The sequence below is a fragment of the Ananas comosus genome, linkage group 12, assembly GCF_001540865.1.
Source record: "Ananas comosus cultivar F153 linkage group 12, ASM154086v1, whole genome shotgun sequence".
Classification (NCBI taxonomy): domain Eukaryota; kingdom Viridiplantae; phylum Streptophyta; class Magnoliopsida; order Poales; family Bromeliaceae; genus Ananas; species Ananas comosus.
The window spans coordinates 4,231,040-4,249,129 of record NC_033632.1 but is presented as its reverse complement, the minus strand read 5'-3'; the positions used below and the strand labels follow the sequence as shown (position 1 = coordinate 4,249,129).

The window sequence follows — 18,090 nt, the reverse complement described above, 5'->3', positions numbered from 1 at the left end:
TTTTCTATTCTTAGAAACTCCACTTTGTCTAAAAATAGTCAATTGTTTATTATGTTTGACTTGGTCATAAATTTTCAGATAATGGAGTGCGTTAAAAATGAATACAGATGGGATCACAAACCATGCAAAAAATTCATAGATAATTGCATAAGGTATGTTAGTGTAGTTTTATCCAAGAGCTTTATAATTAAGGATCATCTTACCATCTACATTTTTAAATGATATTTTGGATTATCATATTGCATATTTGCAATATCCAAATCATCAGTACTTTGTTCATCAAAATCATCATCATATCCCAATTAAAGTTGAGCATTAGCTTGAGATGACTCTCGTGAGGTACTCACAGATATATTAGGAACAAATAAGCTGCAAATATATATTAATAATAAATACTATTCTTTTGCTATTTGCTAATAGATAATCAATATTCTACTATTGGACTATGCAAAAACAAGAAAAATTTAAAAAAAAAAAGAAAGATCTCAAATTCAAACTTTTTTTTTTTTATCCTAATTGTGATGCAGTACTGATGTCAATTGATGATAAGGAAAGCTTTATATTGAAAAATTTAAGCAGTCGGTTGAATCATTATTATAAAACAAAAAGTTCATTATTTAATTTAACACTAGAGATTTGTGGCCAGGGATGTCAATGGGTATGGATACCCGAAATTTTATCCGAATCCAAACCCGAATAAAACGGATATATCCGATGGATATGGATATAGATATGGATTCGGATATTGATATAAAAAATAAAAATCCGACGGATATGGATTCGGATATGGATTTTGATTGTACCCGACCCGAACCCGAACCCGACCCGAATCCGAATTTATTTTATATTATATATAATATATATATATATATATATAAATTTGATGTTATATCTGAATTTGTATTTTAAAATTTTAAATTTAATATAATATATTTTGAAATATTGAAAAAAGAAATAATTGTTTCGGGTTCGGGTTCGGGTTCGGGTTTCGGATTTTTGGTCGGGTTCGGGTTTGGATATTGATTTTTAAAATCCGTCGGGTTCGGATTTCGGGTTTGGAGTCGGGTTTGGGTTCGAGTTTTTAAAAATCCGCCCCGAATCCGACCCGTTGACATCTCTATTTGTAGCCTACAACCACTTTTTATGCGCAAATATTTTAATAAAAATTAATTTTCTTCAAACTGTTAATAAATAGTTTTAAAAGACTAAAAATTAGAAAAAATTATTAGAGCACCTGTAGTGCTATTCTAGCTAATTTAGCAATCATTCAATATGAATGAATCTTCGAAATTCCATAATTTTTTTTTCAAAAAATATTTTTTTTCTAATTTTGTATTTGATATTTTTTAAACAAAAAAGATAAAATTAAAAGAATTTTTAAAATTAATCATTTTTAAATTTCTATTATCTATGAGCTATAGTTATATTTTACTTTATATATAAAGAAACATACCACTATGTTAATTAATGAGTGTATAAGCTATATATTGTTAATATTTATAACTATTTTTTTAAATCTTATAATATTATAAAAATTAATTGGGACCAAAAAAATTAAAATAAGATTGTACTAAACCGCGCCATTAGAGGCCATTCGTACCTATCAGCAGTACACTTGTCAGCACGAAAGCTTGCTTGTATCATACCATATCAGACAAAGACCCGCACACACTGTGCCAAATAATACTTTAATCATTGCGTTAGATAGTTATAAAAAGTGCTAGTGAAGTAGCGGAATCATTACGTACTCCTGATCCCCATAAATATCGTGGAATGGAAAGTATTCTCAATCTCATATTTAATGAAAAACATCAGCAGTGCATTAATAAGAATATATTAATTCTTACCTATTATTCCTAATATAAGTGACAAAGAATTTAATGATTAGTTACCTAAGTTTAACGCCTAATTACTTTACATTTCTAACTAATTTTTTTTTAAAAAAAAGACAATAATTTTTCAATTTCTCACTGTCGTGTCCGAATTTTTATAGGCTCTAATTTGGCCCCTATGGATATGGTCCACACACTTATTATTTAAAATCTTTTTTCTTATTTGTAATATAACTTAAATTGTTGTTTATTGACTAAATAATACTGTATACTTTATAAAATTAATATTAAACTATGAACTAAGTTTAAAAATAGAAAAATAAAAATTTTACCAGCATGCTTGTGCGTTATGATATTGCCCAATTAGGGTCGGGACCAAGAACAGTTCCAGAACACCTGGTTAACTAAAATTAGCCTAATACGATCCAAAAGAACCTTTTCTAATTAAAAAACTATCTTTTAGGATACGGAAAACTTCAAAAACCCTCCCTGTGGTTTCGTCGTTTCTCATTTTGCCCTTCTGTGGTTTAAGATGTATCAAATTGCCTCCTGTGGTTTCGTTTTTATCTTTTCGGTAACTTTTTCGTTAATATTTCATTAAATTATATATAAAAAACTTCAGATGCCCATCTAGATTTATCAAATATTCACTTTAGTACTTTTTAATTTTAACTTTATCACTGATTTAAGAAAAAAAAATAATGAAATTGATAAGAAAAAGAGAAAAAAGAAACCACAGGAGAGCAAATTAATACATTTTAAACCACAGGGAGGCAAAGTAAGAAACTACGAAATTACAGGGGGGGTTTTTGAAAGTTTCCTTTTAGGATATTTTTTAGAAGACCAAACACTGCCAAATGACTTGACAATAAATTTCAAAATACCTTAACTTTTATGCAAAAATTCTTAAAGTATTATAAATTACATCTATCAGATAATTAATTTTTTTATTTTTTCAATTAATTTTAATAAGGTAAAGACACCTTGGCCTTTTTGACAATTTAAAAAAAGTCCTCCAATTTTTATTTTTTTAGTTAAAAAATTATTTATAGGATAACAATCAAAACTATTAAATTTAATTGAACTTTTCAATAAAGTTATTAGAATAATTTAACTCTTCTTATTAATAAAAAAGTTATTTTGTATAATGTACATAAGCCTACTTTATAGATTTTTTTCTTAATTATAATTTTTATAATGCACATATAATTGTATAACAGCTCAATAGTTTCATATCGGATGGAAATAAAATTGTGTTTGGTATATAAGAGGTCATGAACACTAGTAATAATAACTAGGCTTAAACATTTTAGGCCAGTGATTTGGACCCAACAAATGTTATAAATTGGCTGAAACACTATCTAACTGCCGTGAAGCACGGATTCTGCACTAGTATATTTTATTTTATTTGTCAAATACTTTACTGAAAATAAATTATAGCAGAAAATAAAAGCTGAAGCATAATTGACACACAAAGGACAAAGCATACCCTTCCAAAGTTAAGGCCTATCACAAAGAATGACTAGTGATGCTCCCCCTACTATGGACTATCTAACATCTCTCTCTCTCTCTCTCTCTCTCTCTCTCTCTCATTGAAATGTCCACTGTAGAAAATCCCAATTCTACCCCAGCAACTGCAGCAGAGCCTTCCATGGGCTGCAGCAGCAAAAAGCCATTTCCTCCCACCATTTTAATTGGCTTTTCAGGACAAAACCCCCACATGGGTATTTCTGATCACTCCCTGCCTCCCTGCAACCTCCCAACACTAACACTGTTCCTTTCCCTCTACTCACATTCTTTTGTCACCTCCCCTGTTTCATTTCTCCCTCCCAAATTCAAATTCTCATTAAACTCTCTCTCTCTCTCTCTCTCTCTCTCTCTCTCTCTCTATACTTTTATTATAGGAACACCAAAAAGATCCACCCAATGCTGAGTTTTATCGCTCTTCTTTAGCAGCTTAAGTATTATCTGAGAAAAAAAAATAATTTTTCATATAGTAATAGGGCAGAATATACTGAGTTTGAATCTTCCTAAATTTCTAGTCTAATTTTTTTTTAATCTTTTTAGAGTACATGTATTGTGATCGTTTGTCAAAATATACCCATACATGAAAACAGTATTAATGTCTAGTAGGTTAAGATTGTAGAAAAATAAAGAAATCATTTTTCACCAAGTGTAAGCTCAGTTGGTATCAGATGTGATATCTGAAGTGGAAGAAAGTCTTCTCTTTGTTACGTTACGTATAGTATTAAGAACAAGCGAAATCATATACTATCAAAGTAAATCTCTCTTTTTTTTTTTTTTTACTTCAAATTCTTGTAATGCTCTTATTATAATCCCGCTAACATGATACGTGAAAATGTGATTAAGTTCCAATATAATAATAATGTACGGCAATAAGTCTGAAAAAAATTATCGTAGTAGCTCACATTTCCTAAAAGCCGACACATCAGCGACATTTTAGGATACATTTTATGTACCTATAGCATAATCCATCCATAACATGATAGGTGGAAATGTGATTATGAGGCTTGGTACTTTGTGATGCTAATTAGTTGTATAACAAGGAGGACCACAAGGTCTTTTGTGCATTCAGTCAAAGAAGTGCAAAATTTGGTAAAACTAATAATTGTTGCTTCCTTGGTAAGTGGGTCTTTTGAAATTTTGAACTTTGGGCTTTGTTTACATAGTTACTTGGAAGCATTAATAAATGACTTGCATGGTGCACAAAACATGATAATATTATTATTATAAACATACACCCCCAATATAATAATTTGTCCATGTATGTCACAATTCTAATACAAACAAGTCTTAAATTTTCAAGAACTCATTTTCTGCAATTTTCTCCTAATTTTGTTGCTGCTCCTCAAAGAGAGTTTGTTTTTAATAAAGAAATCATCTTCTTGGGTTCATGTATTTAATTGAACAAAACACAGCAAATTGCATCATTTCCTCATCAATCCAACAAATCACATGAATTAAAAGAACCCAACACAGCCATTATGCTTTGAACAACACACAGATAAGCCAAATAAATCACTGTAATGGCAACTGGATCCTTCTTTTGCCTCTTTTGGATTCTACAACAGCAAGAGAACCAAAAAAAAAAAAAAAAGGTTGGGGTTTTTTTTTTATTATTTTGAGTAAATTTTCTTCTTTAGAGGTGGTGGTGGTTGTTGTTGTTGTTGCAGGGAAAGCAACCACAGGAATATTGCACTGAGAGATTAGAGCTCCTAATCTTTTGTGCATAATCTGATGCTTTTTGCAGCTGCTGTGTATGCTGTAACTGCGCCGAAGCTCTCCATTCTTCGGCTTTTCGATGAACAATCGCCATCCTTTTCATCAGCTTCTCCTCCAAATTTGATTTCATTTTCTGTATTTTGACCTATAAATACAGAAAAAACAAATTTAAAAACCAATCTGAATCAATTTAAACTACATAGCTACTAAATATGAACATGAGGCTACATTGCATGATAACTTTGCGGGATTCGTATCGTCAATAGACAATATGTAAACATTAAATAAACAATTTAGAAAGTGATGTTGTCAAAAATGTGAGACTTTTAAGAACGGTCGGCAAAACACTTTAAAATTTGCGTATCCTTTATGACAGTAAATTTTGTCATATGTTCTCTACCAACAATAATCACCACATTGATGAGAATTTTATATTGAGTGTAATGTAATGGCAGGTACCGCAAATTACTTGCTGAAATTTGAATTCCGAGAAATGCCAATCAATTAATATCAACTATTGGGACCTTCGAGGCGAAAGTACCGAAAAAAAAAGTGGGTTATCGGAATGGATTATGTTTATTTTACACGTATCGAAGGCTTTCACATGGCCTACTAACAACAAAAACATCCTTGACTTTTGGGAACACTAATCCAAATTCATGTTTTAAAAAAATAGAATTAAACGTAGCTAAAACAGATTAAAAAGAGTTCAATTGCACATGTCTGTCGCAGAGGGCGTAACTTGTGATAAAGAAAAGATCAAAGGACAGACACTACCCCATTCTATAATCCAAATTCAAAACTTCGAAACAAGAGATCATGTACTTAAAAATAAGCTACTAAACTCACCCACAGCACTTCACATCCCCAGAAACACTAATAATTTACGGAGCATCGTTTGTTGGTTTCGATCTCCATCTGAGAGTTTCAATTAAATCAATTATGCATCGTCACCAATATGAAACATTCAAAAGATCAGTACCAGTATATTCCCCTTAATTTTTCAATACCTAGAAATCTTAGATAACGCGATCAAACACCCCCTTAAAGTAACATTTCCTCTATTACAAGTATGAGATTTTGATACCTAAGTTTTATAGAGGCCATGATATGATGCAATTTAAATGACCCAAAAATACTATCCTTCAAAAAAGAAACCAACTACAACATTATTACATCTCAGTGTTGGGCTCCAACACTGAATGACTATTGTTTAAAGACATGAAGACTTGGAATATGAATCAATTAGGCATTCCTTTGTAATGACGGTCATCGGTCCCTACGTTCTTAAAGAAAGTCACGACCGGTAGAACCATTGTGAAAGCTGGTAAAATCGAAAGTTAAGGAGCTCAGGATGTGCATCCTTGTCTAATTATATCAAAATTTGCAATGAATTCTAGAGTTAGTGTTCATGACTAAAAGCTATAGAAACTTGAAATCTAGAAAGGGAGAAGAAAGCCCACTAAATGAATTACCTCCAGTTTTCTTGACTGTGCTTCAGCCTTCGCATTCTGAAGGTTCACCCAAGCCTGAATCTTCGCCTCTTCCCTTTGATACCTAATCAAGAAAATCACAAAACCACGACACCAAATTGTTACTAAAGAAAAAAAACATAATGCAAATTTTCATGTCAATTAATGTTGTGCTTCTTAATTCATCACCTTATACAACTCTTAGCCCTCTCCTCCTCCTCCCATGCCGAAGCTCTAAACTCGACACCACTCTTCCTCCCACCGCTTATTTCAAAATGCCTCAAACTCTTCGAGATCTCCTCTTCCTCCTCCTCTCTCGTGCTCCAATTTGAGGCCACCGAATCGTATTGCAAACTGAGCTCAAGCTTCGCAAAGTGGCAATCTTTTAGTTCAGAAATATCTAAATTAGGATTGTAAGGCACCAAAAGCCCGGACCGACTAGCCGGAGTGTTATGTCTAGCCGGCGAAGTGCTCATGATAGGAGTGTGGCTTCTCGAATTAGTCGAGCTTCCGAGAGGAGTCATTTCGGTTCCGACTTCTCTACGCTGAACCGGCGCAGAAGCTACTTCCGTCGACGCATCTTTCATCGGTGCACTGTATGGACTTTTGAACAAAAAGCTCATTTTTGCGGGCTCTGAGTATTGGAAACTGGAGGGGATTGGTTCCACATTGTCTGTGAACTTATCTGCAGTAAAGTTTTGAAATTGGGTTCTCAAATTACAAAGATGAGAGACAATAAACAGTTTTAGTTTCATTTAGACCTTAAAACAATAACTTAGGTACTTACATGTAAGCATTTTAACAGGGCAAGAAAGGAGTTATAAAGTGGGAAAAAGTAAAAGTTTTTTAGTTCTAACCTTTCAAAAGCACTTCTGCAGAAGCTCCATGTAAAGCCACACTTGGATCCAAGGGCACAAGTTGCCCATCAAAGCTTGAAACAGAATTTCTGAAACCCTTCTCCTCACAAACCCTAACTTTCTCAGGAAAGCCACCACCTTTCTGATCAAAGCCACCATTTTGCTTAGAAATCTTTGATGGGTCTGAAGATTTAACCAAGTGGTGGGCAGGGGATTCATGGCATGAGCTGCTGATCAGCCACTTCTCTGCATCCTCCCACTTTGATGGCACACCCTTTTTGGAAAGATAAGAAGGGGTGAAGTGGAAAATGGGCCTCCCTGGAGTGGGAGGGGCCTCCAATCTCCTCCCTTCCCCTCTCCTCCTCTGAGCTGAGGACTCATTCAAGCCTCTGCTGTTGCTGTTGCTGCTGCTGCTGCTGCTTCTTGGAGCAGCAGCAGCCATGGGAAAGGCCCTCACAAAATCTGAGGTCTCCTTGAGGTTGAGCTTGCACAGTGGGTCACAGAAGCTTGAGTCAGCTTCTTCTGATGAATCCTGGGGAGAAACAAGTGGGTGCAAAGAGAAATCAGTTACTGCATTGGAAATGTGTAGGGGAAAAAAAAATAACAAACAAATAAAAACAATTTAAAAAAAAGGTGAGATTTTTACCATCTTGGCAGATTGGAAAAGAGATGAGGGTTGCAAATAAGTTGGGGTTTTGAGGTCTAGTGAAGTGATTACTGATTTGGGGCTTGAGGAATCTCTCTTCTCTTCACCTGCTTTTCTGTGTTGAATCATGCTTTCACAAGTAGAAAAAAAGCCTTGCTTTTCTCTCTCTCTCTCTCTCTCTCTCTCTCTCTCTCTCTGAAAAATGGAAAATGTCAGCAATGCAGCAGATAGAAGCAGATAAATGGCTTCTGAATTTAGGAGCTAGTGGCTCTTTCACCTCCTTGGAGTGTCACAGCAATAGCATTGCTTTTGTGGAAGTAATTAATGGAGAAGCACTTTTGGAGGTGTAGTTTTAAAATAAAAAAAATTGGGTTGGGCTCCTATGGTTTCTCCTACTAGAGTTGCTTTGACTAGGTAGAGAGAGAAAAGGAAGGAGAGCAAGAGCTTGTAGTGAGAAAAGGAGAGCCCTCCAGGAACTATTTGTATTTGGTTCCTGGGAAGCTTCTTGGTTTTTAAATCCTTGTTTGGTGGTCATGGGATATGTGGTCCATAGATAATAAAGATCCTAGAAATGAAATGCTATGGACACACCAAATTGGATCCAAAGTTTTTTTTTTTTTCCTTTTTTTCTGAGAGTGTTTCTTCTGCAATAATAGTGAAATGTAGAGCTGGTCACAAATCGAGTTAAGAACATTCAAAGTGATTTCAAATAAAAGAAAGATGGTATAGGAAAAACTTTTCTTCAAAATAGAGTGAAGAGATAAGTTCTACAAACTTGCAATTAATTAACGGTTTCTTTTGATACAAAGAGTTATCTAACGATATTATACGAACAGAAGTTGAGGTGAAAGTATAAAAATATATGCTTTTTCATTGTATGAAACACAATCTCTCTATAATCTCGAACACAACCTACAAATCTAAGCGAGGAAGGAAATGCCATTTGCTCTCATCTAGTTTGTCAACTATGTTTTGGGTACATTTTCAGATGCCTGTAGGATTAGTGAAATAATAATAAGATTAAGGGGCAGCCCTGTTCATGTAAGTGTTGATTTTCTCCCTCCCATGCTCTCTTGCCTCCATTACACACTTGTATCATTACTTCCATCTTATTTTATTAAGGTCATCAATTCCACTGTGCCCCAGCATGCAGAGTATAATGTTATGATGATGTAGAACTCTCTCTTTATTAAAGGGATGGTTTTTGTACTATGTTCCTGTGATAATTTTGTCTCTATACTTTTAATTTAAATAATTTACTCCTTAAACTTTCTTATAATTGTGCTCTTAGTTTCTAACATTTTTTAAAAAAGGTTAGAGTGTTATCATAATGCAACATTTAACTATGTTTAAAATATACTAAAATAAATGAATTATTTACAATAGAAGAATCAAATGATTATTTTATACAAAAGATAGGTTGTGAGAATAGAAAGAGCGGTCGGATCATTCGCGCTAACCATTAATTCCAAAAACTCAAATTATTAAAAATACGCATCCAATTTACTTAAGCGTACGGACATAACCCTTATGGTCGATTATGATTCGGTCCAACCAGTCTCACATCATTTCAAACATAACTCGACCTAATCCAATCTCCTACCATTTCGAACATGACTCGATCCAATCTACCCTACTGTTACAGAAAAAAAATTACTGACTCCTTTAAACCAACAAAAACTATTCATACATTTGTAACTCTTGTTGCATACTTGCATGCCCTACTACATTGAAGTGACCTTTGTTTTGGCTTGGTATGTATATAAATATATATATTTTTTTATATATACATATTTGGCTTGGTGCACACAAGGACAAGGGACAATGTGGTTTCCTGTGCCTAAATATTTCAATGTGCTCACCAAGCCCAAGAATATGATGGACAGTCTGGACTGCTGAACAACACCCCTTTGGAACTGGAGAGAGATTCTTATCCAGACTTTTGTCTAGCTTATTAGTGCTATGCTTCACTAGGCTAGTTAATAAGTTGGCTAGATTATAAAAAACCTATCTCACTTTAATTCTGTCTCAATTATCCTTCTATATTAAAAATTGTAAAAATTACTATCTTATATTTTGTTATAATTTTAAATAGAAAGTTGGCAAATTAGGCTATAAAATTATACTAAAATAAACTAGCCTGCGACGTTATTTCACATATGACCATATATCAAATTTACAACCCAAAAAATATATAAAAAAATTATTTTGCTAATATTATCATAATTGAGAGCTTATTAGGCATTTTATTCAATTTATATGATTTTATTGCGTTATTTATAGATAAATGTACCTGTAAATTTATTTTTACAAAATTTTATAGCTAAATTCAAGAATTATCCCAAAATAACTGGATCTGTTTGAGACAATAAAACAGTGTAGGGAGATAAGTGATGCAATTTTTTATGCAGAGAGTAATTAAGACAAATGCTACAGTGCAAAGGGTGCTTTTTATAATTTATATTAAAAAGTTAGGTGAAAAATGTATAGAGAACCCTCAGCAATAGGTCATTTTTGAAACAGGTCCCCCTACCTCATTTTTTTTTATTTGCTTGTTCTTAATTTTGAAGACTTTTGATTTCATTTATATGAAAAACCCTAGACAGCCCCCTAAAACTTCAGTTAAAGAGCTAAAAACTTCGAACTCGAACCTGAAACCTTCGATTGTGGTCAACGTAAGGCGGTTTCCAGTATTAAAATTAATGACTTCATTAGCTATCAGTCGTTGCTGTTGGTTAATTGAACTTAGAGTTTCATTAGCTAATACAAATTGAGGACTAATTAAATTAGGAATTGTTTGAGTAAGCACAACAAGCATACCCAAAAGAGCTTGAAACCCTAATTTTCTAATAAACACACACTTTGGGGTTCGAACCCCTAACTTACAAACAGTATTTTTTTTATCAGAAACCAACTATTCTATGCAGTGATTGTTAACATGGTATAAGTTGGGCATCTAAAACATTTTCAGGTTCAAGGTGCTTGATTTTCTTTTCTTTTCTTGTACTTTTACAATATTTAAAGGCACATTATTTTATTATTATTTTTTACTGATGTAGTCCATGCCTCCATGGGCAGATGTGGTGGACAATGTGGTACCCCAGGAATAATGGGATGATGATGATCACACTACAATGAGGCAATTCCCCATCAAAATTGCACTGTATTCAGATATAATGAAGTTTGTTCCTCATGTTCTAGAACTTATGTACTTAGCTGCCAAATAATCCCTAAATTGAACAATATCCAAGTTAATATTTTCATTCCTTAACTGACCGTCCGTTCCTAAAGCAAGTGGCAAAAAATATGATGATTGATATTCGAAGTTCTAAATTTGAAACTTAATTGCTTTGTATCTTCAACTAAATTTATTTTTTTTTAAAATAAACGAAGCAAATAACATACTATCTTTCTTACTAACGAACACATATTTTGACAGATGCAGTTCGGAGTATATGATTTTACTATCTACACAATACACTATGGCTTAAATTAGTACTTTTGTAAAAATACTGTTTGAAAAAAGTAATAATAAAATTTTCAATTAGAAGTGCCAACAACTATCAACTAAAGCTTCTCATTTTGGGACGCAAAAAGCTCATTTAAGGTTCCTGCCACAGCAAAAACATCAAACATTTCATTAATTAAACATCCGGTAACCAAACCAACTTACAGTATAAAATCAACCCAAAAAAAAGAACAAAATTTGCAAATTTATAGCATAAAATCAACCAAATCAACTTCTTTTTGAGGCAGCCAGACCCACCTAGGCTCAAGCTAAATGTTTACAAATTTGCAATCCTCACTTACATAACCACCATAGTCATTAAACCATTTAAGGACCAAATGAACATTCAATAAATAGATACACTCTCAAGTCCACAAAGAAATATATATATATATATATATATATATATATATATATATATATATATATATATATATATAAAATAAGCATTAGAATTGATAGATTCACTGTTACATACAGCATTGGAAGGCAAAACATGATAGTTATCAATTTCCATCCATGTAAACCCCACACTTCCACATTCAGGAATCTAAAACTTTTGGCAGGTTATAGGAAAGAAAACCAAGCTTAAAAATTAGAAAAGAAGGCACTAAATTACATTGAAATTGAACATAACCTGGCAAAAAAAGCATCGCGAAGTTATCGATCAGTCCTTTACATCTGTAACACCTTCTGACAAAATTTGAAACCTTGCTTCAGCTTCAGCCAAGCATGGGGAGCTTATCACTTTACAAATTCGCTCCTCCCCTCTTCCTTTTCGAAGAGCAAGCCTGATAATATCAAATAAATTATCAACTTATTCAAACAAACAAAAAAAAAGAAACAACATAATTGTTGAAATGATGACAGAGGGAAAAAGGAAAAAAAAAAAAAAAAAACACTCAGAGAACATTACGATTTGCACTTTGATCACTTAAGCTATCAAAACCTACATGTACCACCTCGATCGATTAGGCATTGATATTTCAAGAGAAGAAAGTGCACTCGTGGTATTATTAAGGGGCTTTCTGCATGTTAGCCAAGTTAGAAGAGGATCATTATCACAGAAAAAGGAGGACCTTGTTGTAGAAGCATGGGCCATTATGTTTCCACCAATAGGCTTTATTTGTGGCCCAGCAAATATTGCCGAACCATCCACTTGAGCGACAACTTGATTTGTGATAACCACAGCTACTCCAAACTACATCAAGCAATACCGCGAGAAGAAGTCATAATAATAGTAGTAGTAATAATAATGATAGTAATAATAGTAATAACAATAATAATAGCAGTAGTAATAGTAGAAATAGCAATAGACACTTGGAAGAACCACAAATTACTGCTTCAAACTAGTACATTTAGTATCCCTGCAAAATAATTTATAGACATTAAGTTCTTGAAAAATTCAGCCTTTTGAAGAGATATATACATAAAATATAACTTTACATGTTTGTTTGTGAGAATATATCTAGATTTTGTTGGGTGAAAAAAATTGGCATGACTGATAGATTATACCTCATCTGCCAATTTCTGCAGACTCCTAAGAAATTTTGCCAAATGCATTTGCCTGGCTGATAATTCTCCCCTTCCCGAAAAGTCGGTTCTGTAAAGAGCTGTAGCACTGTCGACTATCATTAAAGCAAACCTACACAAAAAAAAAGAGGCTCAAATTTAGTTGCACTCAACAACACCAACACACAAAATTAGTCATTATTTAATTTCGCCCATTCTCATAACATTTGACTCTACAGTGAACAGAAAGATAAACCAAATAGGCTTTACAAGGAAAACACACATATCAAGAGCCAAGATATTCCAATATTATTTTGGGGTTAATTACAAATTTATGTCTACTCTCTGACACAACACCACCTCAACATCTTTAGATTTGAAACCTCAAAAGTGAAAATATTGTCATATTGAAAATCTAGTGAGATGATGCCACCACAGCATCTTCTTTCAGATGGTGGACTAACAAATGACTTAAATTTTTTCATACAACAGACATTTAAAGACCAAATCAACCATCGAGATTGAAACTTTTTAGTAACTAATCTCTGGGTTAAACTTTGATGACTAAATTTGCAACAAACCCTGAATAATGAGACAATGTGTTCATGCTTGCTGCACAAAATTCGAATCACGATACAATCATAAGAATAAAAAATGTTAGTGACTCTCTGATTTGATTTCGTGTGATTATGAACAAAAGAGAAAAGTAATATAACCTTTACTACGGATAGACATATGAGCAAGAGATGAATAAAAGTTAAAGACGACATGCCTGGTCTCCACCATCATTGAAGCTGCTTCCAGCAAAAGCCGAGACTGATGATCAGTATTATAAGCTCTAGCGTAAGCTACATTCTCTAGAACATCAGCGCCATTTAATCCAAACCTGTAATTCGCATGAGCTCCTAATGTTAATAATCATATATTAGTTTTTCGTCTCTTAATTTACTCTCATGGTTCCTTAACACCTGTCAGCAATCTGTAGCAGTCTTTGGGGCCTGAACGTTCCCTCAGCATCGATATACATAGCCTTTCCTTCACCACCACCTTGATCTAACGGAAGCTGAAAGGTAAAATTAATAGCAACTTCAGTAGCTTTTTCAGCAAATGAGTTTGAATTCATTTGCAAATTACTGAATTCAAGTGATTGAGATACATAGTTGTCATCTGTTGTTTGCTTACTATCCTATTTTATCAGTAATTTTGTTTAGGTGCCTTGTCAGAGAGAAAATTTTTCTTATCTTTAGAGACTCAAATAACCACAAATTGGACATCAAACTAAAAATCCACCTAAATTAGTGCAAATCAGTACAAATTATGAATAAATGAGCATCCAAATGAGAAAATTGAGAAAAATGAAGTGAAACACAATCCAAACAGGGTATTATGAAAGGAAATTGCAAGGATGGCCAAGAAAGGGCTTTTTTATAAAATGACCCTCTAAAAAATTGTAATTGGCAAAATAACCATGTAAAAATTTTATTTGTAAAACTAACCCTCATTTCGCCACGTAAGCGCCACGTCAAAATTTTCTTATAAAGACGGTAAATCGTTCGCCGTTTTCTCTTATTTCTTTTATTTTAAAGACGGTAAATCGTTCACCGCTTTCTCCCATTTCTTTTAAAGGCGGTAAATCGTTCACCTCTTTCTCCCATTTCTTTTAAAAACGGTAAATCATTCACCGCTTTTCACTTTTTTACTGTTTCTATATCCCATATAATCTTAACAACTTTTAAATCCTAATAATTTATCCATATAATTTCATATAAAAGCAGTTAAGATTATATGAAATTATATAGATAAATTATTAGGATTTAAAGGTTGTTAAGATTATATGTAATTTGTTAGAATTTTTATGTGGTTGTTAGGATTATATATGGAATATAAAAAATAACAGTAAACAAGTTATGGGAGAAAACGGTGAATGATTCACCGCCTTTAAAAGAAATGGGAGAACGCGGTGAACGATTCACCGCCTTTAAAAGAAATAGGAGAACGCGGTGAACGATTCACCGTCTTTAAAAGAAATAGGAGAACGCGGTGAACGATTCACCGCCTTTAAAAGAAATTCTGACGTGGCGCCGACGTGGCGAAAAGAGGGTTAGTTTTACAAATAAAATTTTGAGTGGGTTATTTCGCAAATTTTAAAATTTTAGAGGGTTGTTTTATAAAAAAGTTCCCAAGAAACACACTGTAACAAATTAATACAAAAAAAAAAAAAGAAAAACTGAAATGGCTGAATACATCAAGAAGCACATATTAGCAACTCCACTGACTAGATTTAGTAGGGCTGATAAGCTCACCTGGCAAGTAACACATAGGGTATGGCACAACTGGGTCTTTCCAGATCGGAACTCACCATATATTTCAGTGATGGACCCAGTTTCTATTCCTCCTGTAAAGAACATGAGCTCTTTTTCTTTCAGAAAAAAGGTACAAATACTTTTTACAACTAATAAATTCCAGAGTTTTTATTTCTAGCGGAAAAATCATGTAATTTATCAACCAAAATATTACCTTCCAAGATTTTATCAAGCTCCCTCGATCCGGTTGCAATTTGGATAATCTCGAGCCTCTGTGCGTGGAGTTGACCAGCACTAGTAAAGCCCAAGGGAACAAGCTTTGAAGCTGTGAATTGAAAATTCAAATGTCTAATGAAACAATTCATTAGTAGAAGAGAATTATGCACTCTCAACCAATACAAGGCAAATAACACATTCACTCGCCTGCTTCAATAATTTTATCAACTTTTGCATCACTTATCCCTTTGATTTGCAAGAGATCTTTTCTTGGAGAGTATGCGACGGATTCGACAGTGCAGAGACCAGCATCTTTCAGCTTTTTTACATCCAAAGCAGCTATTCCAGAAGCCTTACCAATTTACGCAACAAAAGAATACGTTATCAACTATAGCACCAACTGCAGTTGAAGAATCACTAATAGTGACCAGATATGTTGTAACCAAATGCAAATGCTAAATGTTCAAAATTGTCGAGTAAGGTAACGGAGACTTAGATTCTGTATTTTTTTTTTTTTTTGAGAGATAGGTAACACGCTACCCGCTTCGTTTATTTCATTTAGAAATAAACTTAGCTGGAAATATGAATCAACTAGGATTCGAACTTGGGACCTCGGGTACCAACCACCAAACCCTTTGCTACTTACTCTAGGATTCGAACTTGAGACTTAGATTCTGTATTGATTTTGACCTTGCTATGAAGTGTTGCCTTAGTAGTGCTTTTAGAAGAAGTATTAAATTAAAATACTCCAGAGATTCTCCAGGTAGCAGAATTAGAAGAACCAAATTAAGGCTTCATCTTCTGGATCTAAGAATCTCATTTCTACTTCATGCTGCAATAGAAGTGCCAGTGTTTTTTTTTTTTTTTTTTCTATTTGCAAAATGCTGCACTAAAAAGGTAACAGTAGCAGAAGCAAAAGCGAGGCCAAATAGGCTCTGAAGAAATACCAACCAGAGTGAAAAACTAAGGGATACCCATTTGCACCTGATGGTTCATATACAAGAAAATGCTACAAACTACCGATTTTGGCGTGATTTGATAAGGAAAGAAACAAAATTTTTAAGGTCGAGAAGGGGGAAAGACTGAGAAACCAATCAAACAGGAAAAATTAAGGGATGCACATTTGAATTGGACCGTCCTGGGATAAGAAAATGCAGGGAAGGCTCGGTTTTGATGAGGTTCGTTGAGGAAGAGGGCGAGCTCTAGGGTTTTAGTATCTGAAAAGGACAAAAAGAAGAAGAAGAAGAAGAAGAAGAAGAAGAAGAAGAAGGGTTTTTTAGGTGGCTGATTCACCTGGAGGTGTTCGATGGGGAAAGGGCCGTGTTGCGTGTCGCCGATCTCCTCTTGCTCCGCCATTGTTTGCTGCTTCTGCTTCTGCTTCTGCGCCGCAGCCGCCATGGCCGGGAATCGGAGAGAGAGAGAGAGAGAGGCGGAGGGAAAGATGAGTATTCAAACAATTGTGGAGCGCCAAAAACAAAAATATAAAATAAAATAAAAGCTAAGGTAAGATGAGTGGCCAGGTGGGTTGAATATATCCGAGGGAAACTTCCTCAGCACACCACCGTGTAATAGTAAGATTTAGTTTTGTATTGAAATTTATCTGACTTATTAGGTAAAACGGAGTTAATGTATCTATATGAAATATAATATTATGTGCGAAAATAAATAGAATATTTTTTTATCGTACTTTCTCACTACACGTAAAGTAATTTTTCCACAATCTCAAACACGAGGCCTTAATTTTTTTTTTTTGGGAAGCTTCAAATAACCCTCTATGGTTTCGCGGTTTGAAGTGTATTAAGTTAGTACCATGTGGTTTCGCACCTTCTCACTTTAGTACCCTGTGATTTCAAGTGTATCAAGTTAGTACTCAATGCTTTCGCACCTTCTCACTTTAGTACCCCGTGGTCTAATATTTCGTTAAATTATATACCCTGAAAACCGACCGTCCCTAGAGCAAGTGGCAAAGGGCTTGGTGGTTGGTACTTAAGACCCAAGTTCGAATCCTAGTTGATGACTTGATTCACATTTCCAGCTAAGTTTATTTCTAAATGAAATAAACGAAGCGGGTAGCGTGCTACCTATCTCTAAAAAAAAAAAAATTATATACCCCGAAATAGATAATAAAAAAAAAATTATATACCCCGAAATAGATAATAAAAAGAGAAAATTAAAACTACAGGTACTAACGTGAACCACAGGGTACTAAGTTGATACACTTGAAACCGCAGGTACTAAAGTGAGAAAGTGCGAAACCACGGGAGTATTTAAAGTTTTTTTTTTTTTTAAAGATAAAGTTTAATTTAAAAGCTAGGGGTAGGGGTTGATCTACGCCGTGCCGGATCATGACGGCCCAGATTTTTTGATCTTATCGGGCCACAAGCCCAGGCACCATTCTTTGGACTATGGCCCAGCACGGCCGACACCGCTGCCCAGGCCCTGTCGTGTTGGGCCGGGAGACAGGCCGTCCTATCTAACTATACTTTTTTATTTGTTATGTT

At 34.0% G+C, this 18,090-nt stretch overlaps 2 protein-coding genes across 3 annotated transcripts; both read right to left on the bottom strand.

The window, feature by feature from the left end:
• Positions 4,792-8,516, bottom strand: LOC109718146. Of its 2 annotated transcripts, XM_020244174.1 has the most exons (6): positions 8,328-8,516; positions 8,051-8,237; positions 7,405-7,936; positions 6,737-7,232; positions 6,551-6,632; positions 4,792-5,220 (listed from the first exon to the last, which is right to left on the bottom strand). In XM_020244174.1, the coding sequence occupies exons 2-6, from the start codon at positions 8,177-8,179 to the stop codon at positions 4,993-4,995; spliced, it is 1,467 nt and encodes a 488-aa protein (XP_020099763.1). In that variant the 5' UTR covers positions 8,180-8,237; positions 8,328-8,516; the 3' UTR covers positions 4,792-4,992. The 2 variants fall into 2 exon arrangements, with proteins under 2 accessions (XP_020099763.1, XP_020099762.1); XM_020244173.1 differs by having other exon boundaries at positions 8,051-8,516.
• LOC109718663 (DNA repair protein RAD51 homolog B-like) lies at positions 12,009-17,075 on the bottom strand. Its single transcript, XM_020245004.1, has 9 exons — positions 16,883-17,075; positions 15,797-15,941; positions 15,588-15,698; positions 15,374-15,465; positions 14,039-14,133; positions 13,843-13,956; positions 13,074-13,203; positions 12,638-12,759; positions 12,009-12,349 (listed from the first exon to the last, which is right to left on the bottom strand). Exons 1-9 carry the CDS (start codon positions 16,985-16,987, stop codon positions 12,226-12,228), a joined length of 1,038 nt encoding a protein of 345 aa, XP_020100593.1. The 5' UTR covers positions 16,988-17,075; the 3' UTR covers positions 12,009-12,225.